This window comes from Varroa destructor, unplaced genomic scaffold (assembly GCF_002443255.2).
Source record: "Varroa destructor unplaced genomic scaffold, Vdes_3.0 BEIS01000005.1, whole genome shotgun sequence".
In the NCBI taxonomy this organism is placed as follows: Eukaryota; Metazoa; Arthropoda; class Arachnida; order Mesostigmata; family Varroidae; genus Varroa; species Varroa destructor.
In genome coordinates, this window is record NW_019211458.1 from 38,177,093 (window position 1) to 38,204,679 (window position 27,587).

General features: G+C 40.3%; 2 protein-coding genes across 8 annotated transcripts in view; one reads left to right on the forward strand and one right to left on the reverse strand.

Moving 5' to 3' along the window:
• Window positions 1-1,751: 1,751 nt before the first annotated feature.
• Window positions 1,752-26,902, forward strand: Shark (SH2 ankyrin repeat kinase). Of its 7 annotated transcripts, none has more exons than XM_022809582.2 (14): window positions 1,754-2,457; window positions 10,585-10,759; window positions 14,188-14,288; window positions 14,530-14,737; window positions 17,728-17,999; window positions 18,172-18,472; window positions 18,807-18,998; window positions 19,173-19,361; window positions 19,946-20,121; window positions 20,393-20,491; window positions 21,163-21,291; window positions 21,744-21,926; window positions 22,407-22,547; window positions 22,701-24,011. In XM_022809582.2, exons 2-14 carry the CDS (start codon window positions 10,588-10,590, stop codon window positions 22,884-22,886), a joined length of 2,349 nt encoding a protein of 782 aa, XP_022665317.1. In that variant the 5' UTR covers window positions 1,754-2,457; window positions 10,585-10,587; the 3' UTR covers window positions 22,887-24,011. The 7 variants fall into 7 exon arrangements, with proteins under 7 accessions (XP_086845668.1, XP_022665320.1, XP_022665319.1 ...); XM_022809580.2 differs by having other exon boundaries at window positions 1,755-2,625; XM_086989542.1 differs by lacking the exon at window positions 19,173-19,361 and having other exon boundaries at window positions 1,752-2,625.
• Window positions 5,992-27,587, reverse strand: part of LOC111251727 (uncharacterized) — a 51,866-nt gene continuing 30,270 nt past the window's right edge. Inside the window, exon 4 of the mRNA XM_086989628.1 lies at window positions 5,992-7,179. Within this exon, the coding sequence (XP_086845754.1) occupies window positions 7,081-7,179 (99 nt within the window). The 3' untranslated portion in view covers window positions 5,992-7,080. The remainder of the gene's footprint in view (window positions 7,180-27,587) is intronic.

Here is a 27,587-nt window from a genome sequence, read left to right on the forward strand (position 1 = left end):
ATTATTCACTTGTAAAGTTACGAGACTTTTTGAGCATATACGCCTCGAAACCCTATGATATGGTCACGGTTTACCAATTGAATGGTGGATGTTATCGACCTTCAAAATTATCTTCTAACAAACTTTCACTTAAACCCAAAATATTAATACGTATTTAAAATGCGATGAGAGGCGTGTAGGCTATGGCGGAGTTTGCGTACTACCTTCCTTCCCATTCAGCAAAAAGATGCTAAGCTTTTCGCAATGAACCAAATATCAATTTCAGGATATGGATTGGCAATTTACTGGATGGATTGGAGACAATTTAAGGAATAACAGTATAGATTATTTTTAAGACAGACCCTTTATAGAAAGCAAAGTTATCGACTACTTTCAGTTAAATAACTATGAAACACTGACAGACTTAACACTGTTGACAATTTGCTCTGAACTAAATCGTTTCTTAGCATACATTATATGATAGAGAACATTTCCGTAAAGTTACTTATTTCCATATAGTACATTACTAGACAAGTTATCGTAAGTTTCGATTTCGAAACATACGAATTGACTGATAGCTTAAAGCAGACGCTTTTTGGAGTCGGCGATGCAACAATCAAATTATTATTATTATTGCATATTATTGAACATATGATTTAATTAGAATTATTTTTACGCCAAGCTACAAGAAACACATCAGCGGAGCAGGTACAAATTGAAAAATTCAACACTTCCAACTCGTATTGCTTGCAGTGCAACAAGTTTCAAACAACGTCTATATTAAACTAGATTCTGCATGGGATGATCGTTTTTTGTCGTTATGAAAGACAATGCTAAATGCTGGCTCAGTGTTGGGCATGAAGGGGCTAGAAGTCAGCTCAATGCGGAGATAGATAGATAGAGAAAAATCATTTTTAAAGTAATCGCTTTATCTTTCCGAATGAGGATATTTGCTTGACCTCCTAAACAGGGAGGAATCAGAAGCGTCGTACTACTGGCGATCAATCATAAAGCGACAGCAACGGGCGAGCCATGTTGGTGAGGAGTAACGTGACGTTATGGTCTGTTTCCTGCAGACCCTGTCCGTATTTTATCTGATGTGGTGTCCAGCTTTCGGCGGGCATTATCTGTTGCTTCTATAAATCCACCCCGAGAAATCGACGACGATACGAGGTCGATGCGGAAGAAGGGGGTCATTCACTTGCTCTCGGATGTTCATGACTGAGCAGCTTACAAAAACCAACCTGTCCTCTCGCTTACTATAACCCGAGAGGTGGGGGATTATTATTCTAATGATTATCGCTACTGTCATTGTTATTGAAACGTCTGCTATTGCTCCCTGTGCCGAAGTCACTAGCGACACCTTGATCTGTTATCATTGTTGTTGATCCCTCTGCTCCGTCTGCGCCCGATCATTGCTGGCAGCATTTATCACACACAAACCTGACACGTTGTGATGAAATGACATCAAAAAAAGGCATATTTCTGCATGGGCTATCCTCTCTGTGTAAAATTTTAAACAAACAACAGGATTTCCTACAGCCACCCCCGTAACGACGCCAGTCTATACAGCCAATGCGCATATAATATAGGAACAGTTTATTTATGACAGTCCCTGTGCGACTAAAGCGAGTTTTGCTGTTAAGAGGAAGCATTCATCGATCGCCTCTCGCTCAAATGTTCGGGCTCTACTCATGGCGATCTTTTGCCAGCACCACGTAGCCACTCAGCAGCAAGTTCCATTTGCTAATGCTCCACCGCTACCATCGTTTCAGCTCGAACTGCGACACTTCTCATGGCTGGTTCGCCTTTCGCCTGTCCGCTGGGCGCTGCTGCGCCTCTTTCTTGTGCGCCGCGCTATTCGTATCGACACTCCGCCGCAGTCGTTGCTGTCTTTGGTTGGCTGACTACGGTGATGGCGCTGTGCGCTGGTGGCACTCGCTCCTAGTGCCGCCACCGGCTCCCAGCACTAGTGGCCGTTGCTGCCACCATAGCTGCTGCTGCTGCTGCTATTGCTGCTGCTGCTGCTGCTGCTGCTGCTGTGGTTCGTCGCTACCGCCATTGCCACCGTTACCAGCGCAATCGTCAGCCCCTATCGTATGGAGCTTCTGCGACTGCTTTGCTGGACCTGCGTCCAGCAGTTTGCTTCTACTGCTCGACTGGTTTCAGACGCTCCTCCACACCATTAGAGGGGTGCGCTTTTGTTGTTCTACCATAGACAAAGCTGGAATAAGTTACTCGAACGAATTTAGCCAGCTGCAGTGTATACAGTTCGTGCAGATATGTGTCTACGTTTGCCTAACTGGGTGCTGCTAAATGCAAATTGAAATAACAGATAATTAGTTCGATGGGTGGTAGCTAAGAAGACGGTGCTTGCTGCTCGTATCGACTTGTTGGAGCTTCTTCCGCTGGCGCTAGTGTCGGTGTTTCTGCGGTTCTGTAAGAAGCCAAGATGCCGCTCTAACGTTGGATTACTTAGTAAGATGTGTTTCCGTATGTGTCTATGTATGGCTGCACTATCGTTTAACTTCTCTGTACTTCCGTATGTTGGTGTACACGATAAAGAGACGAAGCTACAGTGATAACCTGGCGGATTGCATATTGACGCCCGCTGCATTTTAATGAAAGCCACGTAAACTCGACAAGGTTCGTGCGATATTGATAGGCGTGACGAAAAGATTGCTGTTATTCATTTATCTATGAACAAATGTACAGTCCACTGTACATCTAATCATCTTTCATTTTACTAAACCAACTCTATAGAACAATCGCAAATAATAATGCACAATCGGATGAATCGTCTGGCAGGCGAAATAACCTATAAAATGTTTGAATTCGGATGCGATGAAGCACACGATCTTAATCAGTTGAAGGTAGCAATTTTATGAGCGACTGCGATCAGTCAGTAGAAGATTGGACCTCAACAAATATTGTTACCACACCTGCTACCGTTGCTGCTGCGGGCTACAGATACCTTTACAGATGCGAATTCGGCGAAAGTTTACAGTCTCTGCTAGCAGAAGGCAGCAAAATAGCGGGACGAACTAAAACCATGGTTATTAAAGATGGGGGTAATGATAGGAGAGCCTTGCGTTCGGTCCTGCAACAGCGGACCCGCGCGCATGCCCGTTCACCTTTGAACTACTTTTTAATGATTCCCAATTTTATTGGTTCTCAACAAGCTTCATGACATTGCTTTTAAACGACAGCTAATTTATGTAAATACAACGCCGCTTCTAAAACACTATTTATGATGTCTATCAAAATTGAGGTCAATATAGTGGTAGATATATTAGGCTCATCATACCAAATCTAGTTTTTAGATCTAAGAGTATTTCCACTGTTTAAAGAAAGCTACCATGACGACACTAGAGAGCTAGAAAAACTTTCTCACGCTTATTATGCATGCTATTATTATTAGTTCTTTGTGTACCGAAACCTTTTTTTGTACCACATTATATTAAATGGGAAGCCTTTTTTACCGTCGAGATACCTAGATCTCTATGACCTTTCAACGACAGTAATGGCACAGATAACACAGATCCACATTAAAAATCTAATAAAACGAATTTTATATATATATATATATATATATATATATATAACAAAGGATTGTACAAACTACAACCTTATCTTACTTTGGATCATTGGCTTCAGGGCCTTGGACTAGTTTTAGTATACACCTGGTCCAATAGAAGGTACAAGATCGGTGATCGGTTGCCAAGATACCCAGTAACTGCTTTTAGGCCTCCCGGAAGGCTGTTTGGTCCCGGCTTAATTTCGTGTAGGACACAGAACACGGTCGATCCACGTAGTATTAAATGTATGGCTTTATTGGCTAGAGCATTCCACACATCAGTAATGCCCTGGAAACGAAGTGTCGCTTACATACGCTAACTGGTGTTTATAGGTAATATAGTGAAGCTCAGTACCGCACATGCACCGTTTTTCTCTTTACCGTCAACGATCCTCTACCTTAACAAGTCCTATAAGTCTTCTCTCAAACATAACATCAGGGACCCGCCCTCACTAGGAGCTTGGCCGAGGTAGATCTTGCTGTACGTATCTGAGGCTCCTGCAACTGACTTATAAAGCGGCATGGTTACCACATAACCAGCGTCGTTTTATATCCATCGATTTTTTAAATCATAGTCCTAATGTTCATTACTTGTACCGTAGTCCTAATGAACCGGTGTGGTCAACCTAATGTTTAATCTGCAGGTCAGCAACCGTCCTTCATGTTCTACGATCATCTAAGTCAACTTTTGTTGCGCCAAAACTTCATAGTCCGTTTGCATGACGAATAATTAACTTCAGAACTAGATAAGCGATTCATTTTTAATAAAATGCTTGGTTTGAACACTTTATTTATTTGTGTGTAATGCAAAAAGGTGCAGACCATTTGATTTATACAGCATAATGAAAATGAAGACATTTGTGCAGGTTAATCAGGATCCATTTTGCGTTCGTGTGACGTTTCTCGCAGCAAAAAGGAAATAGGAACCATCAATAAGAGTAGTGGTAGTAGTAAAATCGTATCTGTGATTTTAGTTTTTGAAGCCCATGTACGCATATTATAACGAAAAAATGTGTATATATCCTGCCTTTTAGTCACCGTGCTTAAAGAAATCTTTTTCTATCGACGGCAAACAACAACAACAACGACTAGGTTGATTGGAGATCCTAGTTATCTGTAGCCCGATAAGAAGTGGCATTCGTAGCCTCAGTAGATAGAGGCAACGAGAGAATTGTCTTGCGTAGTATATTATTCTGGCAATTTTATGAAATTTAAGGTCGTGAACGGCGTCAGCTACGCCGTCATTATCGACATCGCCGTAAGAAGCGACTCTGACCGCTATTCGCGTGGGGCTTGCGGCAAGTACTAGAGTCGTGTATGGACTAAGGTAAAACAAAAAAAAAGGAACTTGAAAACTTCTTAGTGAGAGGCGTCAGTTGACCCCGATAGAAAATGTATGTGAGCGTACGCAACGTATGTTCTAAGTTGATTCGCAAATGGTTGCTGGAAGAAAATGGCAGTGCCACGTCTTTGTACTGGATTTACATATACCATTAGTAATGATACGTTCGCCTCGGTGACATTAGAAAAATATTATAGCGTATGATAGCAGGCGGTTGATTTGAAAGTAAATGAATATTACTGTAAAATTATAATGCCCAGGCTTTCATCGATTAGTAGAGTGAATGAGAAATAATGTTACAAACAACTTCTCTTGCACTTACCACGGGCAGCCCGATATTCAACAGGTACTTTACCTACTGTGGTACCGTGTAACTTGACTTTTTTTGAGATTCAAAATTTGGCTTGTTCTCAAAATGGCGGAAATCGGCATCGTTGCCCTAAGCAGAAATTCACTTCGGTGGAATCGAAACAATTAGTGGCATTATTATATTAGTGAGTAATGAACGATTAACAATGGCTATATGGCCAAAAAAAAAAAGACCATCAACAATATACACACTGGTTTAAAGCAAGAAAATTTTCATTAAGCTGAAAAGGTGCACCCCCTCAATACGCCAACTTACAAACATCAACTTTTCGAAACTGTGTAAGATAACTGAATATGATGTCAATTTTTCATAAGGCACACAGAATAAATACTAACTCCTCTAAAAGTGTTAAACACACTGCAGACATTTTAAGACTCATTTTTTTTTCCAAATTACGCGCTGCCCGCATTAGTTACGTAACATGAAGCCATGTTTAATAGTATATTGGTACCGGAACGGATATCAACAGCGGCAGGTTCAGTGTGGCTATTCCAGATGACGTAGCGACACCTTAACGACTTTGGGACTAATACTCGGATACGGTTGCCACTCTTAAGACTACGGCCTGACCGGAAGATAATTCAGTCAGATTTCTTTACCTAGAACTATTCCGTTCGAGTGAAAAACACAGTCAGTATTTCAACAAAAGAGAGAGAGAAAGATAGAAGAGCGCTATTTTTACCACCTGGTTATTTTTTTCAGTCAGATCAACATAAAAATAAACTTAATTATTGAAGGCTATGGAAGGTGTTTATTGAAGATGTGCTATAAATACATGTTTGTGTCTAACTTTAAATTTGGTTTTGTGCAAAATGTTTATATAAGGCTAGTGGGATCGGGCAAAGAAGGCATCTGCGAGACGTTACTGTGGGATTCGGCAGTATTCGTTGAAACTCGAAAAAATTCTGTTCACAAAGGTTTCCGTCTAGATATATCATACGCAGACAGAATGTTTATTAAAATGCCTCTACACTAATTATCGAACATACACGATACACATAAATATACGAACATCGCCATAGGAAATTCGAGGCAAAGGCTTTAACAACTGCGTAACCCAGCTTAGAGAATTTTACTGTTCGTCGACTGCGAAGCCCGAACCATTAAATAGATCTATAATACGTCAACGTATACGCATTATTGTTGCTACAACAACTTGAACAATTTCTATGTATTACATGCTGTAGAAACGGGCGTCAATATATATATATATATATCTTGCCTAAATCGCGCATAACCTGATCCCTTTGTGTCGTAATTCTTCTTTACGCAGCCAGCATGCATTGCTTATCTTTGATCTATATAGGGCAAATGCTTATTTGTTATGATTATATGATATACTACCTGCTAATCCGGGATGTACTGCAAGACGGACTGCTTTCTAATTTACGAGTAAAAACTATATATGCTATCGTTACGGAAACTAAGAAGCCGATTCACTAGTTGGCTATTTTTTTTTTTTTTTTTTTTGCTTTTTTTTTACTAATGATTATAGAAGAGGTTCGCTATCTGAAGCTCGTTTCGTCGTGCAAACAATTTATTTGTTAGGCACCGCTACTCTGATGAACAAGACTAGAAGTTGCGGACTCCGTTTAAGAACGGAATCAATATTTTTTTCTCGAAACGTGTTTCCGTCTGTTGATTTAAATGTTCCTTTTCTGGGAGACATTGGCTCCTACAGGGGCCCAGAGTTGAATCTGTACAAAGACGTACTTCAACAGCTTCTAGCTATCAATATAATAGATCACTTTTTAACTGTCTTTTGTTTGTACATTTATAGTAACAGTGCAAAATTGAAGTCTATAAGATCGATTAGTGAATTGCAGGGTTATTTATCAATGTTGCCTCAACACCATCTATTGATAACTTCGCACCAAACATCTGATCCTTCTCCTGGATAGGCAAAGATTCCTGTAAAAATGAAAGAATCGATTTTAACTATCGTCCTCAGATATCTTATAGTATCTCTTTCGAAGTTTTATGTAACCTCGAAGTCAAACCTGAGGAATCTATAGATGTAATTTTGAGGAATTTCAGATACATTATCCTGGCTCCGGCTGTTAGTGTCCACTCAAATATGTTCCCACTGGTCAACTTTGTTAGACAAAGGTTACGATATAGAAGGATAACTAACTGGAAAACAACTTTAGCTTTTGCGTTGTCTAAGACAAACGTAATCCCCTGCCACCTTATCAACCTACAATTGTACGTTTAGCGGTTGCTGAAAACGACGAAAACACATTTAGGTAGCTACTTGATAAACGTCAGCTTGACTATAATTAGCGTATAATTCAGATTCTCTGACACAAATGTCCTTGACATCCTCAAATAGGTCCATCATCTTGTAACTTTTCCGTACCATCGTGGCCAGCCGCAGATACTTAAACTACTCGCTGTTTTACATTTGTTTTGTACACAAGACATGTACGGCCATCCTTAGATGGAAGCCATGCATTTTTTGCATCAGTGGCTTAGATGGTTGATTATTTATAAAAATATCTCAGTATTAGTGATCCGAAAAAATAATTTCCATATGAACTATGTGCCTGCTTAGTCTAACGGTAGGATATGATTTTTGGCCGGGGTTTTTGAGGAAAGTAGCCGGTGAATTGTGATTGGACTGATAAATGCTACGATTTCGTAAGAAGCAAAGAATAGGACACACTTCACCCTCGATCATCTTTTTCATTAAGTTTCTGTCAGCACGATTATTATTATTATTATTATTTTAGTGGCATTCGCCCACTGAATAACAATTCGAGGGGATCTTTTATAAAATTTTTCTTAGATTTTCCAAATATTTTTGCCCAACTAAAATTTTCTTTAGCCAAATAAATAAAGATACATAGCTCTCTTCGTCTAACATCAATTTGATATTCCCATATCTGAATTTGCCTTTAAATCGCATCGAGCATCGGAAGCTTTTACTTTTTATAAACGCAAACATTTATAGATAATTCCCATAAACAAACGTATTTTTAGCTGAGCGTAGGTAATACGACAATTTTAATACTACACAGAGGTAATCGTGCGAGATTTAAGCACTGTTACTTCGATCAGCTGCAGCAACATCTGTTGCGTTGTCATTTGTACCGCCGTCAACGATGCCCTTTCGAGTCTATACGCTGACGAGGTCGACTGACGTCATGTCACAGAGGGCAGTAAAAGGCTCAACATCGTCATGCGGCCGCGAGTGAATCGACCTCTGTTACATGCGGATTCATCCTTTGAGTCAAGTCTGTCTAGCTGGCATTAGACTTCTATAGGGGTAAATTTGCTATCGAATAATAAATAAATCGTTGACGTTTCCATTGAATTTCAATTTGCATTTATTTCAGTTGTGAGTACAGCTGATAGATATCAAGATACTGCCGCGTTCGTGCTTGATATAGCGTTACTGCGGCCTAGACGGTAGTGCACTGTGTTGACCAGCGTGTTTGATATCTGAGACCGAGCTAAGCTCGATTCTGTAAATATTGGCTTGCAGGATAAGTGTCCTTCAATTAGCAACTTAATAGCAACTTCCACGTTAAATTTATTGCCGTGATTTACGTGGCTAACAAGGGTTTATTGGCCTTTGGTAATTGTTCTCTGTAACTCTGTATGAATGTGAGACTATTGCATCTGAGGCATGTGGGGGGGAGGTATAGAAAAGCGTGCTGCACCGGTTTATGAGGATGGGGTTCCGATCTTTGGGCTAGGGTCCGCGCGCCACTACACGAACCTTTAGCATATGGAGTTACTAAATATCGAAGAGGACCTTTAAAGCGGATCTCGCGGAGGCGCAGTTATCATAAGCTCTGCCGACTGAGATATAACGGCACTGTAGTGCCGTTCCGAGCTATTACTCTTATGATTCGTTCGCTTGTGCACTGGAAACAAATGATAGCATTGATAAAGCTTTTTCATCATCTGCTACGAGACAGCACGAATGAGTGACGGTTTCGTTTGTTGAGTAAACGCGCAGTTTGGCGTGAAAATGTTTTCCTGTGTTGGGACTAACCTTCACATTAATGAATTTCTAGTGATGTTTTTTCTACCTTTACAATCCTAAAGGCTGTATACATTCATTCATTAAATGAGCATTTCTGTATCAGTTGACTCGCTCAAAAACGTATAGCGCCGTACTTGTCTAGAATACTTTTTGTATCTATAGTACTTCTATTTCTTCAATTTCTGCTAAATTTAATGCCTAGACGTCGCTTTCGTAACTATGAATGTAGAAACACCTTCGACACGGTGCGTATCATTTAACAGTATGCGATCGACCGCAACCCATAGTAGAGAATACCTAGGTTACGACCACTTGGCCTGCAATAATCGTTAATGGAAGTGTCTAAGATATATGGCCGGAAAGAACGTCGACATCCACCCTGGTGGTTGGCAGTAGCATGAATCGTTGTTTAGGATTTTTTTGTTTAACCGGTAAATCCATCGTGGTTCATGTGTACCGCTAAAGGCTCGCTTGTATTTACAATCAGTTTATCCTATACGACTGAATCAATCTTCAAGATTTCCTCGAACTTGCTAAGCGCTAAACAAACCCACCGAGAGTGGCAAATAAAGCGACAGTTTTTGTCATCCGGTTCTGGTATCAAATCAGATACGAATCAATATTAAAAACGAAATAACATTAACTTTAGCAATATGCTCACAATTATTTCAATGATATACATTCATTATATTCGATTATTAAGAACAAAGGATTATTACCGGGATGCGTGCTGTCTGTCCAATACCGTTGCCGAACCGGCTTACTTAAACAACCCCGTGGGTTAAAAAAAAAGCTGTTGATCTTGGCTCATTTAATTAAAATCAATTTAAATTTTAAAGGCTCAATTTAAATTAAATTAATAATAACTTAAAGGCGTCCCCGTCTCAGACAGCTGACGACTGATCCGATTCAAGATCCGGTCATGGTCGAAAGACAAACACGTAATCAGGCAACGAATTTAATTGTTTCGTGTTACCATGATTTACTGCTTAAGTCTCGATGTTACATTGGATTAACGTTTTGCCAGTCCACACTGATAAGGCACTCAGGCCAGCGTCGGTATTCTCTTGGCAGGTCATAATATATCTCGTCTATCGTACTATAGTCTCGGATCTAGCAGTGGAATGAAGCATTATTCTTCTTTTTTTTTTAATCAAAACGACATTAATTGTCTCGGCCATGGGTAACACCAATGCTTGTTTCGTCTACAGTTGTGTTTGATGGCGACCCACGCCTTCGACGTTCAGAGAAAATATGCGTGATGATGACGACGAAGATGATTAAAAAATATTTTACCTATATTGTTTCGGCCATTGTTACAGAGGATGGGCGACTCGAATGGAAGTCCACCAATCGTATCTCCGCCGCTCACTCCACAGTCGGAGCGCACTGCCCCGACGAGGATCATTTCACCGGGTGCGCGATCGCTCGTCGAATCGTGCCAATGGTTCCACGGAAAAATGACCCGTTCCCAAGCCGAGGAAGTTCTCCGACAAAGTGAGTGCTTCCTCTTCCGAATCTAACAATTTCAAATCATCCCGCTATTATATCACTAACGTGAATTAGGCTTACCTGTTATTTGAAGACTGTATCACTACAGTTTCATTGAAGTCGGTTCGTCATGGTTCACTGGTTCGTACCAAGAAGCTGGCGAGAGTTTGGCCAGAAGAATTTCTTGGATTCAGATCGTAAATCAGTCAAAGGCTTAAGACTCTACATATTGAAACAACAAGCCACGTGTTTACACGGATAGCCGTATCGTTGTAAATATGCGTATCTTAATTGCGGTGTTTATTCAACAAGGTTCTAGGAATAAAGGATCGTCTAAATAAGAGTGCGTGCTTTATCCGGTCTGCAATATCCAGTTTGGAACCTGTATGCCGATTGGGGGCAAAACTTGCCAGAATGGCTCGGCGAGGGGATGCGTAATATTGGGTAGAGTCGCATAAAATATAGACAGCGAGGCAGCACAGTATTACGTAATATTTCATATGTAACACTTGGTGATTGGCGTGCCCTTTAATCGAGGTAAGTCGATTCAATCGAGGCAAAAGAGCTTGTGCTCACATTCAAAAATTGCGCCTTTACAACAGGCAGGTTTATCCTTCGAACTCGATATTTCCACACACCAGATTGGGTCCGACAAAGGTTCTAGATTCGTCGAATCATGCGATCTGTATCTATGATGTATGTACGTATGTATGTATGTATGTAGAAAGCGAATGATCATTGACTCTTGCTTTCTGTGGTAACAAACATTACCAAATAGGTACAGCCTTGGCCAGCTTTTACCCATGAAAAGCTCGATTATTCAGCTGACCTATTCATCCATTTCTCGCGTGATCGACTATGAGCCTACATACGGTACTCAAAACCACCCTTTTTGCTGATCTGATCTGACCTAACCTAACCTGAATGCAGACTCGCTGGATCCGAAACCGCAGACTCGAACCGAATTCGTCGCAGTTTTTTTTCATTACTTTGACGTTTACCTCCGTTGCGCTAGTACAGGCGTCGTTATCTAGCTCTTCCATCATTTTGTGTTAGGAAAGCCGATGCATTATTTAAACCAATCCGTTTATCTCCTTTTACTAATCTGATCACATTGTCCTGATTCGGATATTTCCCGAAAAAGCTTTGGTATTAGACCCAGTACCTGAATAGGGTCCAAGGATGTGGGGTTCGAGAGCGCGAAGGTAACAAACAAACAGCATATTATCATTAAAGTCTGGTCTGCATAATACGCTAGCCTTTAACCTTTTCCACTACTGTGATCTACGCATTTTGTAGCCTAGCGCTGGTGTCTGCTTTTGCTGTATCAACTATCTCGAGTGCCTGTTGTAACAAAACGCTTTTGCGGTTTCTGTTCTGCTGGCTGATGAAGGTAATTTAAACTGCGGAAATAGCATTTAATATTAGGTTAGTATAGCTTGTAAGCAACTACATCGAAATTAACTATGGGTTTTACTTGCATCGTCAAATTATCGTAGGAAGAAACCTTTCCGCGAAACGAAGCCCTTATTTCGGATGTTTGCCCCTGTTATGCGTCCACCATGCTTACCTATCTGATGCGTCTATATAGAAGCCGTGACGTTGGCAATTGGCTCCCAGGTCTTGTTTTGTATAATCCTGGAGAGCGTCGCATAGAGTGTAGCACTGTTTCAGCGAGGAATGACGCAGATTAAACATAAATCGTATCTATTATTCACTTTGTTTTGGTCCTTCAGTCGGAAAGTGTTAGGTTCCAAAAGGAAAATCGAATCTCCTTGATGTTATCAGCCTAACCTAATGTTCATTAATCGAGTCGTGGATGGCAGGCCGTACTCGTATTCGAATCAAGCCTAGTCCAAGGGCATCGTTCGAATCTTTCCAGTTGTTAATTGCGGAGTCACCTAATTTATGTTATTCGGTTTATTATCTGCTTAGTAATTAATAGTAGTCTTTGAGCAGTAGGTCGCCCTGGAGAAAACGCTTGTATAACCGAAGTTAGGCATCGTGCCTTTTTTTTTTTGAGTTAAAAGACAAATGCGTTATTTTAATCAAGACTCGATTAAGGCCTTGAAAAAATCGCCCCGATGGGGCGATTTTATTCTCTAACTGACTGCTGAATGTCATTTGTACTGTTCTTATCGAGCCGCGTATAGTCTTCCTGGATCGTGAATGTTGGATTATGTTTATTAGCGTACGAAATAGCGTCCTTAAATAGTTATTCTTATGATAGTCATAATTATATGAAATAAAAAAGCAACCGAAAAGAGAAAATAAAGTCCTCAAATTTTTTTTCAAATCTATTGGTAAAAAAAGCATACAGAATTAGAGCCATTGATTATATTCGAACAAAATTAGAGAAAAATATTGACAATTGGTTTTTAGTAATCTATAATCACGCAATACATTGCCCAGGGCACAGTTTGATGTCTTATCGATAGACGGACAAAGACAAGTAGTTCAATGAACTTTAAATAGCTGTTATGAACTAGAAGTTAAATGTTTTGTTCAAGGTTTTATATGTCGTCTGTCGTCTTTGATTGAACGAAGTTTGGGTAGTTGTGCGTGTATGCATAGTTGTTTATGTTACAAGGTTATCCATGACAAGTATCTTACGCAAAGTTCAAGTTGTGCGAACTGGAGCACCCACCTTTCGGCACACTCGGCACAAGGTGCAATAAGTGACGGAATCAATGATATGATCTATAAGCTTACAAATGTTACGGTGTATCGTTGATCACCAGCAATATCTTCATCAACTGCACACCTATTAACTATGTGCACTTATGGTGCCTATGTAAAGGACAAGCGCCTGTTAGACGGTAAACAACGTGTCCAGGCAGAGGGTCTGGAGGCAACAATTTGGTAATACAATCATGTCATCGATTAGTTAAAGGTAAAATGTCTAATGTCTCACAACTATAACTAGAGCCAACCCTGCGACCACATATTACGTTTGACACCAACACAGTTCTACCTCCATTTATTTGCTTTTTTCGGTTAATACAAGCCACGCACAAGGGGACCAAATTTAGTGCTTATTTGTTGATTTTATCAAGCATGTCAATGATGGGGATCAAATCAGCACCCCTTGGCACTTTCAGCCGATGAAAGCTATCTGCTTTTACAAGGTCGCATTGAGGAAGGCTATTCATCATGAAAAGATGGGTCCCTAGGTCGGTCGACGTTGGTGAAATGTATTGTTTAGCTTATATTTTATATCAAATACGATTTAGCCTGGCGATTATCTTTGGTTGCATGAAGTTCGTCAAATTATTATATTTGTTATAGGAGTCGTCCGGAATTTTTTCCAGCCCGAGCCTTTTCGAGGCTCTACTTGTTTGTCCCAGTAAATTCATGTTACGTTTCAGACATAATTGAATAATACCATACAACTGCACGTTTTGCATACGAGTATTCTCTTTGGTTAAATTCAGACGGCGGTCGCAATGGGCAGTTTCTTGTGCGAGAATCCGGAAGTTCACACGGTGATTTCGCTATTTCGGTCGTCCATAATGGCTCCGTCGTACACTATCAGGTAGGCGTTAATAAACATAAAAGTTGAACTATGATTTGTACAGCGGATACAAACGTTGATTGTCTTCTGAGAACTTTTTTTTTTGCTTTTTATCAGCCAAGTTATATAGATAATTACTGAAGCAAAATTGTAATATATTCGATACGTTTTTCGATGGGCATCTCTTTTTCTTCGCTACACCTCAACGTAGTAATCAAAATGAATGCCTATCCTGACAATTAAATGGCGGTTTTATATGCAGGTAAGACGACATGGTGGTGACGCATTTTTTTCAGCAGGCGAAGCTGGACCGATTATTCATGGCCTGGAGGAGCTTATACGTTACTATGAACAACCCGGTCAGGCCGGCTTGGTATGTTCGCTTCAGGAGATGTGCAAGGGTCAAGCGCCTCCGCATGATACGCGACGGCATGGAAGGACGAACCTTCTGCACAGAGCGACCAAATCGTGTAAGTAACAAATTGTACATAGTTTTTATGTTCACATTCAGGACCTGTATGGCCTAGCATGGCCAACCATTCAATTAGCATTTGTCTTGTCTAAGGACCAGTACTTGTAACACTTGCAACGATGTTCATACCTAGCCACCGGGAGCGTTGATCTTAATGGTTCAGATCATTTGAATAGTTTAAAGCTAGACGTAAATACACTCCGTTCCGTGTATTTGAAGCCGGTCTTCTCGATGTCTAAACACTAAACGTAAAACGTATATGTACTTGAAACTATTATTGAGAGTTGATTGATCAACGAAGCTCTGTACCACATCTTTGTGAGTCCGAGGTCTTTCTGTACTATTTATGGTGTTAAATCGCTAATTGTGACTCTGTACTAATAAAACGTCGATCATTGAGGGCATTACACAAATGAAAGATTCTACCTACTTTTTAAAAAGCTTTAGTTTAGTATAATTTTGTAACGCAAGATTACCTATCAGTTTTACTTAGTAAGTCAAGAATACTTATTGCTCAGCCAAGTCTGATTCTCACAACTCCAATTGAAATAAATAAAGTACTTTGCTTAAAGTTGAAGACGATCTCAGAGGTGTACAATAAAAACCCAATTAAGTCACATTTGGGAGCCGTATCAATAGGCCGGCTGATACCGAGCTGATCCATTATTGGCGTCATACTTTGACTCTTTCTGACTAGTTGGCTGTAAAGTTGCCCCATTTATTAAAGCTTGATTTCACATTTTTTGTACTTAGCGTTATGGACAGATTAACGAAATCCATGTAATCACAAAGCTAGCCAAGTTCTTGCCAACTTCGCTCACATATTTCAAGTTTATACAGAAGCGTGATTTCAAGGACTCGGGAGAACACGAGGATAATAGGAGTGTAAAAAAAAATAACCTTCCATATACCACTCGTAACGACACTCATTCGACGAATGTGTTCGATAAGCGCCGTCTGCAATATGACTGTTAGGCAATATCTACCGTCAAGAATAGAGCTAATAACTACACGTTCTAAAACGAATCCACCGCATTTTCAGCTATCGCTTACTTAGTTTCTCTCGATTTTAATAAACTGCGCCGCTTTTCACGTAATAAAAAAGACCAAATGATACACACAGTAAGAACCCTCAGTACCATCTATACGCTGCGTCGCAAAACTCCTTTCTGTGGAACCGTAACTTTTGCTAGCCGTAGCAAAACGCTTTTTCGATTCGTTGCAGCGATTTTCACTCTGGCCGCAAACTCTAAAATAGGACAGAGTTTCTCTCTCGCGGTCCTTCTTTGTTTTAGAGAATGCTGTTACCATCCGCCTAGTTGGTTCCTGATGTGGTCATGGGTTGCCAGCAGAGCATTGCATCCAATCATACCATTCCTCTGTTACGCAGTGTGTGATTACCATGAACTAGTCTAATAACACTGGCCGCTCAAGACAAGCGCTTGGGTTAATAAGCCAACATAGCCAGAAGGTTCGGCAAAATGACGATTTAGACGCAGTTAGTAAACAGCCTGCGTATTGAGCTCTCGTCTTCACGTAATCAACCATCATTGTGTTACCTCGCTCCGCCCATCCCGCCGCACACCAGGAGGCAAACAGAAGTGGACATTCCATGAGTTTCTCCGCTTGAACGCATACGTTCGGGAAAAACCCACTCTCATCATCGAGCTGGGTCAAAGCGAATAAAGCCACAGACAACAACTGCTGCTATTGCTGCATTTGAAGCAAGAACATGTGGAAGCACACTGATTCGATTGCGGAAATGAGATATATTGTATATATGCAACATAGCTACTACTCGTCACATAGAGGCGGCTTACTCGTGCTCGCGAAGATACCACCGCCGAGAAGCTCGCGAGCAACAGAAGAATGCTTTTCAACAGAAATTTCCTGAATGAACATTAAATTTTCTACTCAGCGGTTGGCTCCCGGCGGAGTTGGCTAGCGATTATCGGGAGGCCCCAAAATAAAAAATGGTATCTTATAGCGAGAGGTATTTACGTCATGTTCTAATTTTGACTTCCCAAAAACATGGACGAGTATAGAAGAGCTAGAATAACAGTGCGACAAAACAAATGTTGGAATGGTGGATGTCGAACCCAAATGACTGGGCAACGAGAATAGCAAAATAAAGTTCCGAAGTAGAGATGGCATAATGAAGCGCTTTTTGATGAGCTCAGCTTACTACTACTACTACTACGCGTTCAGTGGCTCTAGATAAATGTGCATTGTTTACTGTAACGTAACTATTGAAGAAGAGTTTACCCTAGGAAAGTGTAGACTCTGTCATGACCCTTCGTACGATCATACGAAAGACCGCATTGGGTATTTCCACAGATGTAATAGTTTAGTAAAAAGACCAAAAAGAATAAAAATGGCGTCTAGCTACTCTTTTTGACATCACTAGGTATAATGCGTGAGTAAGCTGCCTGCGGGCTTATTTAGTAGCAAACAAAAGAGCACAAGCGGTACAAGTAAAACCTACCGTATAAGATTTATAGAGTATTGCGAGGTAGCAATCTGATCCGAAGTTGCGGCCTTTCTCTCAATAAAGCTAAAGGTGGTTTCAAGTGAATAAAGATTACTTTAAATTTACCTGGTTTTAATTGAACCTTTATTAATTTATTTAAGTAGTAATTGTTGAAATACATAGCACTTGTCTCCATGATGAAAATTAAGCTTTGATAAATCCCAGTGGTATAACTTATTTATAAAGATACGTTCATATGACTTTTCTTTATTACAGTTTCCCCTACTATGTTTTTACCATTTGCAACACACAAATGTTATTCCCTATTACCTGACCGGTTTATCTGAATATACTCTGCTATAGGTAGATATCATAATTTACTTGGTTCATCATTGAACTGTTCCGCTTCCTCCCTTTAATAATACACATCCCAGATAGGCATGCTTGTATATTTCAGAGTGTTGTTTCTTTGATTTGTGCGTGGTACAAATTATTAATGTTTTATCTTTGATTTCCAGGTAATTTATCAGTCGTGAGAGAATTGCTTCAAAGTGATTATAACATTGATGCTAAAAATCAAGACGGTCAGACAGCTCTGCACCTTGCATGTTTAGAAGGTGAGCCTAAAATAGCATTGGAACTTCTCGACCGCGGAGCGTCTCCTAACTGCCTTGATGGTAAAGGACATACTCCCTTACATTACGCGTGTCGCGAGGGTTATTTCCATTGTGTACAACATCTACTCGATCACGGAGCCTCGATGACCATTTATTCATTGGGCTCAAGATGGGTACGTTACCACTTGTTTATTGACTAGTGTAAACCGATAACACTATATGAAGAATAAAAATATAATACTTGCAATCAGTGAGCTTACGCCTATTCGTTGTCGATAAATTTTAAGGCAATAGTTAGGTGGCGTCTAATTGCACAATCCTGGTTTGTATGGAACCTGGATTTAGGCTCCTCTGCATTTTGCTGCATATCGTGGAGATGAAGATATCGTCCGTTTGCTTCTGGATGAAGGTGCTCCAGTGCGGCCGCGAACAAAGGGCGAGGAACTACCCAAAGACTTAGTATACCGGGGACAGCCAGAATTGCGACCCAGTTTGACGAAATTGTTAACTGAGAGGATGGATCCCGTGTATCAGGGTTACCACCGAGAGGAATGGTTTCATGGAAGCCTCTTAAGGGAAGAGGCAAATGCTTTGCTCGAAGGTTCGTCCGACGGAGCGTTCCTTATTAGAACCAGCAGAAGACCAGGTGAGCAATTCATCATCTCGATGAGTCTTTCATTTGCTATCATTCAGACTGGTAATACATGTAATAGCGCCAGCCGTGGCACTGATGACATCGAGTTCGTTACATACAGTAGCAAATATAAGTAAAATATCATCACTAGTATTTTATATAGTCTTCATTTTTACTGGTCGCCGGCGTTTGATCTGCAAGACTCAACCCAGTAACATATCACAAATAGAATTTGAAGCTTTCAATTACCTGTCGCTTGCCGTATGACAGAGGGCATTATCGATATGGCGCAATTGAACACCGTCACTTTTGAGGCAACTGTTTACAACACCTTCATATTGTACAGGTGTCCCAGAAAACACAACCGTGCTCTCAATGGCCTATAATGGGGAGGGAAAACATTTCGCGGTTTCTCGAAGGAATCGATTTCATTTTATAGATGACGGCCCATTTTTTGATAGTCTCGAGGCTCTCATTGAGCATTACTCTCGACACAACGATGGTCTGCCCTGCACTCTTAGAGCACCCGTCAGACCAGGTAAGGGCGGCTCTTATCCATATACTTGATGAACTTTAATAAACTATTCAGTAACAACAATCAAGCCAAATCGATCACCAATAGCTTATTTGTATAATCAGGGAAAACGTTACAACTCCGACGAAGACAAGACCCTCCTTAGAGAAACTCTCTGAATCTTGACCGATTTTACAGTGGTAGGTCCAGTAGTCAGTTCTAGCCTTCCCGGATGGCGGACCTCGCTGCATGCGCCTTTGACGCCGACAGCAGGGGCATCACCGAATGAGCCGACACGCCAATTCGAAAATGCTTCTATCATAGCTAGGGAAAAACTCAAACTCAAGGAAAATATCGGAGGGGGAGAATTTGGATCTGTATATAGTGGTCAGTATAAGAGTTTCACTTAATTTGCATAACTCATCAACAATAGATTAACGAATAAATTGTACACAAATTACGCTAGTATATCCTATAACGACCGACCCGACTGCGAGACAGAGATCTCTTAACTAGACCCCGTTGCTCGTGCATGAAATCCAACATAGCAAATCTACCCCTTAATTAAGCCAATTAAAATGGTGTAGAATGCACCAAATACAAAAGGTAAATTGTTCGCTCTAACAAGAGGAGGTCAAAAGGAGTAGCTAAAGCTTTCAGTGAAAGTGGGCTTCGGCTTGATTGTCAAAATTCAAACGATTTCGAATCTTCTTAGGTCAAATTATTGAGATAATGTCAAGCGACTAATGCAGGACTACAATGACTCCTTCCAAGAACCCTACAAATGTGGAACGTATTGAAAAGGATATGTACATTTTTAAATTTACCGACAAGACGGCAATAGGACATAGTGCTTCAGAGGAAGAATTGTTCTGGCGAACTGTAAAGTAAAACAGCCTAAACACTACAGCGTTAATTTCATAGATATTTAGTCAAAAAGACTGCCATATTAAATGTAATTACGATGCCAGGTGTATGGGATTCGCGCAGCGGAAGCACTCAGGTTGCTGTAAAAACACTTCGTGAAGAACATTCAACTCCTGAAAAATGGAAAGGTTTTGTGCACGAAGTAAACATGATGCTTGGTTTGGCACATCCTTGTATTGTCAAACTCATCGGCGTTTGCTTAGGACCTCCCCTCATGATGGTAGGTCTAAACTTGGCCTATGGAAACAATGATTTCGCTTACAACCTAACACCAACTGATCATAGTATAAAATACCAATTTATATGAAATTTTTTCACGAGTAAAACCTAACTGTGGCCTACATTGTTAGGCTTTTAACCGTGAATTAATAAAGGCGCCTTTCCTGAGTTCTGGCAAGTTACAACTTGTTTGCTTTTACGATGTTAAACATCATAACTAACTGATCATTTTTTGATACGATGACATATCTATGTTTCTTGATCGTGTTTAGGTTCAAGAACTGGTGGAGCTTGGGAGTCTTATTCGGTATCTTCAAGAACAAGCAGATACGATCGAGGTTCAAGTTGATTTCCCAAGGTGGTCCCAGCAGGTCGGTAATGTATTGGAACTATTGTTGAGACAACTCTGAGCCTAGGAACAAGTACCTTTCAAGATCCATTCAAACAAGTTGGCCCTTTCTATACGATGCGTGCGTTGGAAAGGAAAGCTCTATAATGCATAGATAAGCTGTTTTAGGCATCAAACGTTACTTACTTTGTTACCGTACATTTAAAATGATAATACAAAGATTTTAAGATCAGCCTCGTCCATCACCGGCACATAACTCAATGAAGCTTTATTCCGCTTGAATACCCACAAAGATATAAAATTAAGTCAATGAAGTATTAACTAAATACACCTATATCATCATATACAAAGTGATCGTATGACTACAGTAAGGTTTGATGTAGTAGCTCAAATGTTCGGGGGTTATCTTCCTGTTGAGCTTGTATACATCAGGCACTAAGTACACTTTCTAAAAATAAACCTAACTATTCCTTCAAGATTTTTCAACGTTGAAATGAATGAATATTGTCTCTTTTTATATTTTTCTACTCATGTGAGCATCACACTTATGTATGTGTGTGCGTGCATACGTATGTATCTGCTCTGAAAACAAAGTAATACTGTATAGGAACGATATCCGAGTCGAATGTAGCACGCGTATTCAATGAGTATTTATGACAAATATAGTGTTTCTTTTTGTTTTGTTTGACCCAGATTGCAAGTGGAATGAGCTATCTTGAGTCCCGTCAGCTGGTGCATCGAGATCTTGCTGCCCGAAACATCCTTCTTGCATCGCGAATGCAGGCCAAGATTTCTGACTTCGGATTGTCGCGAGCCGTACAGGTGGGTATATGACCCGCATAATAATAAAAAATCTCCATATTGCAACGTATGTAATTTGAATTGCTAAATTCAAATTACATACGAATGTTAAGTAAAACGCTACCGTACTGTTGTTGCGGTATTGCCAATGTAAAAGAAATCTGTCACAAGAATTGTCGCCATACACTGAGCTATTGACGAGCTCGTAAGCGACCATTGTTTTGTGAGTCAGCTGTTGACTAGGCAGTTTAATACAGGCCATTGTAATGGGTAACGGTCCAATGTGAGGGTGGCGCATCTTAGCAAAAATGACAGAAATGCGAAACTAACAACATATTCTAGTTTACGGAAAAACTTTATTTAAGTCGTTAAAATGCTGCTGTTCAAACAACAAGAGAAAGTAACAACAATAAGCACGATTAAATAATAGACGCAATTTTGAATAACAACATTTTGAGCTTTATGTATTTCAGATCAACGACAACAACTACCACGCGTCCACAGGCGGAAAATGGCCCTTGAAATGGTATGCCCCAGAGGCAGTCAACTTTGGTAGTTTTAGTACTGCTAGTGACGTTTGGAGCTTCGGGGTAACCCTATGGGAGATGTACTCTTTCGGAGCAGAGCAACCTTACGGGTCCATGACCGGAATACAGGTACTCGGACACATTCTGTTGTGACAGTTTAATCTAATCGATAAAGGGTCGACTAGTTTAGATTCTAATAAACGAGAAAACGTACAAATGATCCTATCACTCGTCCATTGCTGAATCACACCTCTTTCTTAGTCCACACGCAGACACCAACCAGATCACTGTCTCTACTGTCAATAATTGACTAGATAGTTCATCTTCTTATCGATTACATGATAATATTCTACGAATATCTATGCATGAATACAAAACATCTCCAAAAAACAAAAATAGTTAGCAGCTCTGCCCCGAATCTTTGATAAGAAGAAAGCGAGGCCTGTCGTTAGGACGATATTGTTGTTGTTGAGTGTTACCGATAGTGTACAGTTGCTCCCATGAGCGTTGGCTCTCCACCTGTTCGTTATCAGCACTTAATTGTAATGAACTGATCCGTGTTACATCGCGACACATGTTCATATCGAACTACATGGACGGGTCAAGCAGGCATCAGGCGTCACTCTGATCTGTACGCGTTTATTCTTTCATACAACGAGATATCAAAGACTGGGGAAATCCCTCAAAACGTTTCTGAAGAAAACGCCGCTAAGCGAAGATCAGAAACGACCGAATAAGCCTGTCGCAAGTGTAAGTACTCAGTATTTTTACAGCACACCAGTAGTGTTCCGGTACAGATTTCGACTTAGGTGCTAAATCGACAAAGGGCATTTGAAGTGCTTGCAGATGCACCGATAGCGGCTAATGCATTATAGAATAGAAACAGTTCGAGACTCTTTTCAGGTGTTGAACTTCGTCGAAACAGGTTCTCGATTAGATCAACCGATAGCATGTCCTGATTGGTGCTATGAGATCATGCTACGTTGCTGGAGCATTGAGAAAGACGCAAGGCCATGCTTTGGAGATTTAGCGCAAATGTTTGCCGAACAAATCCCACTGCACTATATAGACAACGTCGTCGTTGTATGATAGCCCAGAATGGTGGTCGTGGTCGCGTTTAGAAACTTGCGAATCATCTACATATGCAAAACATATAATAGCATAGTGTATTAATGCTCAGCAGTCTATTGGCAAACCGTTCCCTGGTGGTAGGCAAGGCTGGACCATTTTACGTTCATACGAAGCTTGCCACCGTCGTCGAAGTAAGAGATCCTATTGGCATGTATTTGAATATAACATGTAACACGTAATCATTGTATATACTGTGCAAGTCTTGCCTCTTCTGTTGCTTCGCTTGTGTGCCTACAATAGAAAACAGATTCCAAACTGTGCAGGGAGCTAGCGGGCCCTATGTCTGGTGGCATCGGCAAAAAGGTCGTGTAGCCCCATATGCTCTAGTCCGAATTGAAGTTGAACCAGCGAGATTGATGACTATCGAGATGATATCAGTAAACAACTGCAACGTGACAATGACCTGAACGCGTATCCAAGACAAAACAACAGATGTTAGACGGTCAACTTGAAGCTATAACAAATAAGGTCAAGCCTACAATGAAAAAAACACACCCGATAAAAAAGGTAATAACATGCGTCGCCCAAATAGATATCGGCATGCTTACTTCCATAACATACATGAAGAGAAATTGCCGATAGAACTTATAGATAGATAAGCTTGTGAGTCCATTGGTTTCCTATTTTTTTGACTGTGCCCAAAAAAAACAGGTAAACTACAATAAAAACACACTATTTGCAATAGTCATTTCTAAACAGCTGGACGCCTTCCGGATCAATTTTGGAAAAAACATCAGATAAAAGTCCCATTTTCATATTCTCTGCAGCCATATTTGTATTTTAGCTTACCAAAGAAACTGATTAGCGACGCAGACGCGGGACATCACGACATGCACTTAACAGTGAAGCGCAAGCTGAGTCTATAGACTTCGTTTTGGCAAAAAAAGCTCCTAATAGTGTAATCATATGTAGACGCGTATCTGTAAGTAATGAGCATTATGATTTCTTTTCGTGTTACATTCAATTGTCGTGAAGGGCTTTGCTTTTCTCGAACACAAAAAGTTTTCGTGATATTGTTCTATTAAACACAAACTATATAAAATGCAATATGGTAAATAAATGTACAGTTACTTAAGCAGCTCACTTGCGGTTCCCATTTTTTTTTTTGCTAGCTAGTGAATAAATAATTAATTATAGCAGTTAGATAAATTTTATGGACGACGGTGTCTTTGAAGGAAGCTGTTTCGTGTTTATCCTTTATGAATACAGTCGTCCGATACGCACAAATCCTATGGATGGAAAGTAAAACTATACCACCAAATGTAACTGAAAGAATCAATCGAAGAACGATATGGCCTCTCGAACTCTAACAACGCGGCTAATGAAAAAGTACGACGAGTAAGTTTTTACGTTTCAATAACTTTAGTGATCGAATTGAGCAGAAATGTACCGTTCGAGTATTAAGCTAGCCTGCAACACTGAAGATAATCTGGCAGAAGTAAGGTAATTGATATATAGAAAACTATATCCGAACGAATTTCCAGATTTCTCTATCATGGCTGGAAAATAATTGTCGCATATGTTATTACAGCCACTGGCTTTGAATATTTTCTCTTATTTTCGAAAATCGTGACTTCGAATTTGGGAAAAATTCACAAACAAGATACGATGTTACGACTCGCGCTTCACGGGCCGCCTGGATAAACTTGAAATAATTTCTCCACTCCGAACGATGCGGAGCTACATTTGTACGTTTTCATACTACTTTATATCACTACTACAGAGTGAATCGGGAGTTTTAGCTTTGATTGACCTTTGCGTCCCCATGACAGGTTTGATTCGAAAAATGATCGAAGACAGTAAAATTCTGTTTGCGCAATGAGTAGAGCATCAACTAAGTCTCTCAGATTTTACATCTACAAAATCGTGCCTAGACCTGTGTTTGTTTGGCTTCAAAAAGCGGCACCCATAACATATTGGCCCTGCACACTACTCAGACAAACTGGAATCCTTAAATGTGTCAGTTTTTGCGGTTGAAGGCTCGCTGTTTCACAGTTCAGCAAAACTTTCTTACCGCTCACCGCAAAAGGATCACAATCTATAACGCGATCGGATCGGGAAAAAATGTGCACGGCGTAATATTTACGAGAGCGAAGTTCGTTAGAGGACTGGTAGCAGATCCTTCATTCACAGAACATGACTTTTCCTCCCATATGGCCCTCCCCGAATTTTCTAGGAAGACGTTTATCCTCGGAAATGGATCCGTTGCGGGCGCCTCTGTTACCAATTGCCACTGTAGCGCGTAGAGCAGGGGGCAACGGCGGGACAAAGTCAATTTATTTCCCAGCCCTTAGAGGAGCAAACGATTTGAAAAATAGGACAGTTTTGTCCAGGAGTTAAAGAGAAAACTTGATTTGATATTTTCTACGTTATGACACAGATCGGCGTATGTCTGGGACATTACTCATGATGGTACGTTTTAATTTATTTAATTATTTCTGAAGGGGTATAGCAACCTATACCCCTTCAGAAATAATTATCTCACGGCTTATCCTTGACAGATGGTAGGGGAGAAAAAAAAATGCAGTTCTTTATAGATTCCTGTTAATGAAGCCAAAACGTAAGATATTAGTAGATGTTATTATGCACCATTCTTACTTGATCGCTGTAGCATACATATTTTTTTCGTTTTAATGATGGCTAGGGCAATAGAGAGGGTGGTATTATAAATCAATTTGTCATTAGTCGCGTGTTTGAACCTGGAGAGTCCGGCATCTCGGATACCTTTCTCTTAAAAAAGAACCTGTTTACACAGCCGGCATGACGGCCATGGCCAGGGACAATAGATCATTAAGAAGCATTGTTTGAAAGAAAGGGATGCCTCCCATGAAAAGACAAATGCTATCATATGCCGACAATGCCAGAGACATAAAAATGGAGGCAACGATGTAGACGTATTTCATGGCTTCTATAGTAATATAGGAAAAACTTCAGGCCCGTTGGCGATGTAGCACCTCAGAACAAGTGTTGGCCAAGGACCAAAAACGTAAATACGTTTAGCACTACCATCTAGCTCGACATATCTGTGGTCGATAAGGGTAACGCAAAATTTTCAAAAGTCCTACTTTGAATCTGAGTTTTGCTGACTAATATGTACATCATTTATAGCAATATTTTGCCTATTTCTTTTAAATATGAAGTATCTTAAGTCCCGCCAGCAGGTGAATCGTCTGAAATATATCCGCCTCGCAATGAATTATCCTCTTCTAAGTTAAACTCCTTTAACTATTTAGGAAACAACATAACAATAACGAAACAACAAATCGTTACGGACGCAATCGTATCAAAAACGGGGGCCAAAGACTACAGAGCGAGTGACTACACCTCTCAGGCTTTAAGTGAAAAAAACAAATTGCTGCGATCACGGGACCTTTTAAGGAACGGAAATCATGGACAATGTCCTTTTTGTCGGTGGTTCACCTCCTCGAAGTAAGTATTATGAAAATTGTAAAGAAAATGAAGAAGAAAAGCAAAAAATAGACTTTTTTTTTCTTTAACGAACCCAAGACAAAACCTTCATATCAACCGAAAAACTTCTGCTGGACTTCCGAAAAGGATCAGCTGAGCGAATGGCATCAACATAGAGAGAAAGCCCTTTCGACGACTGTGCTACACAGATTTGAGCGCAAGCTGACGCTTATACTCGTGCAGGTTATCAGTGCCATTTATTATTAAAGGATATTGTTTAATAAGCAGAGGGTCGACATTGTGAAGTATCTCGAATATGTTCGAAGAGCAATATCATCCGATCGATTATTCGAGGCTTACGCATTACCCCATCGCTAGTTTTCCATCGCGGTTTCATAATTCAGTATGTGAAGCGGTGTAGGAGAGGACCAAGACTATAGGAAGCTTAGAACAAAAATTTTGGCTGTTGCAATATCGTGGGTACCATGTAAGACGTTTAGTTGTCTACGTGAAAATCAGCTATTAAAAATTTGCACACATTTGAAAATTACACAAATAAGGAATAACCTGGGTCGTTTTTTTTTTTTTTTTTGCTTAGAATAGTTTAAGATCTTTAATAAAAAATGTCACTAATTGTATTCATAGGTGGGTATGCCGAGATGTCTACAAGAGGCTAGAGATAGATGAGATGCATTTTTGATTCGTTAACCAAGTTGATAGCCGTTAGATTGATTTTCTCAGCTCGTGCCAATGTGCGTTTCGTCAGCATGGCAGATACCCGCGACCATTTGCTGACCAGCGTATTCAGCACAGAGAGAAGACAGCGATAGATTAAAAGAAGTCAACAAAATTAGTAAGTCAATTTTACACTCATTAGCGGCATGCCCCAGAGGGGGGCCATATGCAGGTGTTAGAGTCGCAGTTTAAATAACTGGCTCATCTGTTTGCCAAGCAGTTCCTGTCATCATATTATGATCTCTTACTGCAGCGCCATAATAGGATAATGTCGAATACGAACTCTAGATTTCAGCGGTGAATTACCTCTACACTGAGGGAAGCTACGATACAGGCAAAAGTTATAGAAACCGCAGCTAAATGTAGAGACTCACTTGTGCTAAGACGCTCTGTTCAATAACCTTAACCTAATCATCGGAACAACAACCTACTGGTTAGGCCTGATAGTTTGATTGTAGCTGATTTTTACTTCAAAAAGCAACACTATAACTCCATAGTTACTTTCACTTTAAGACA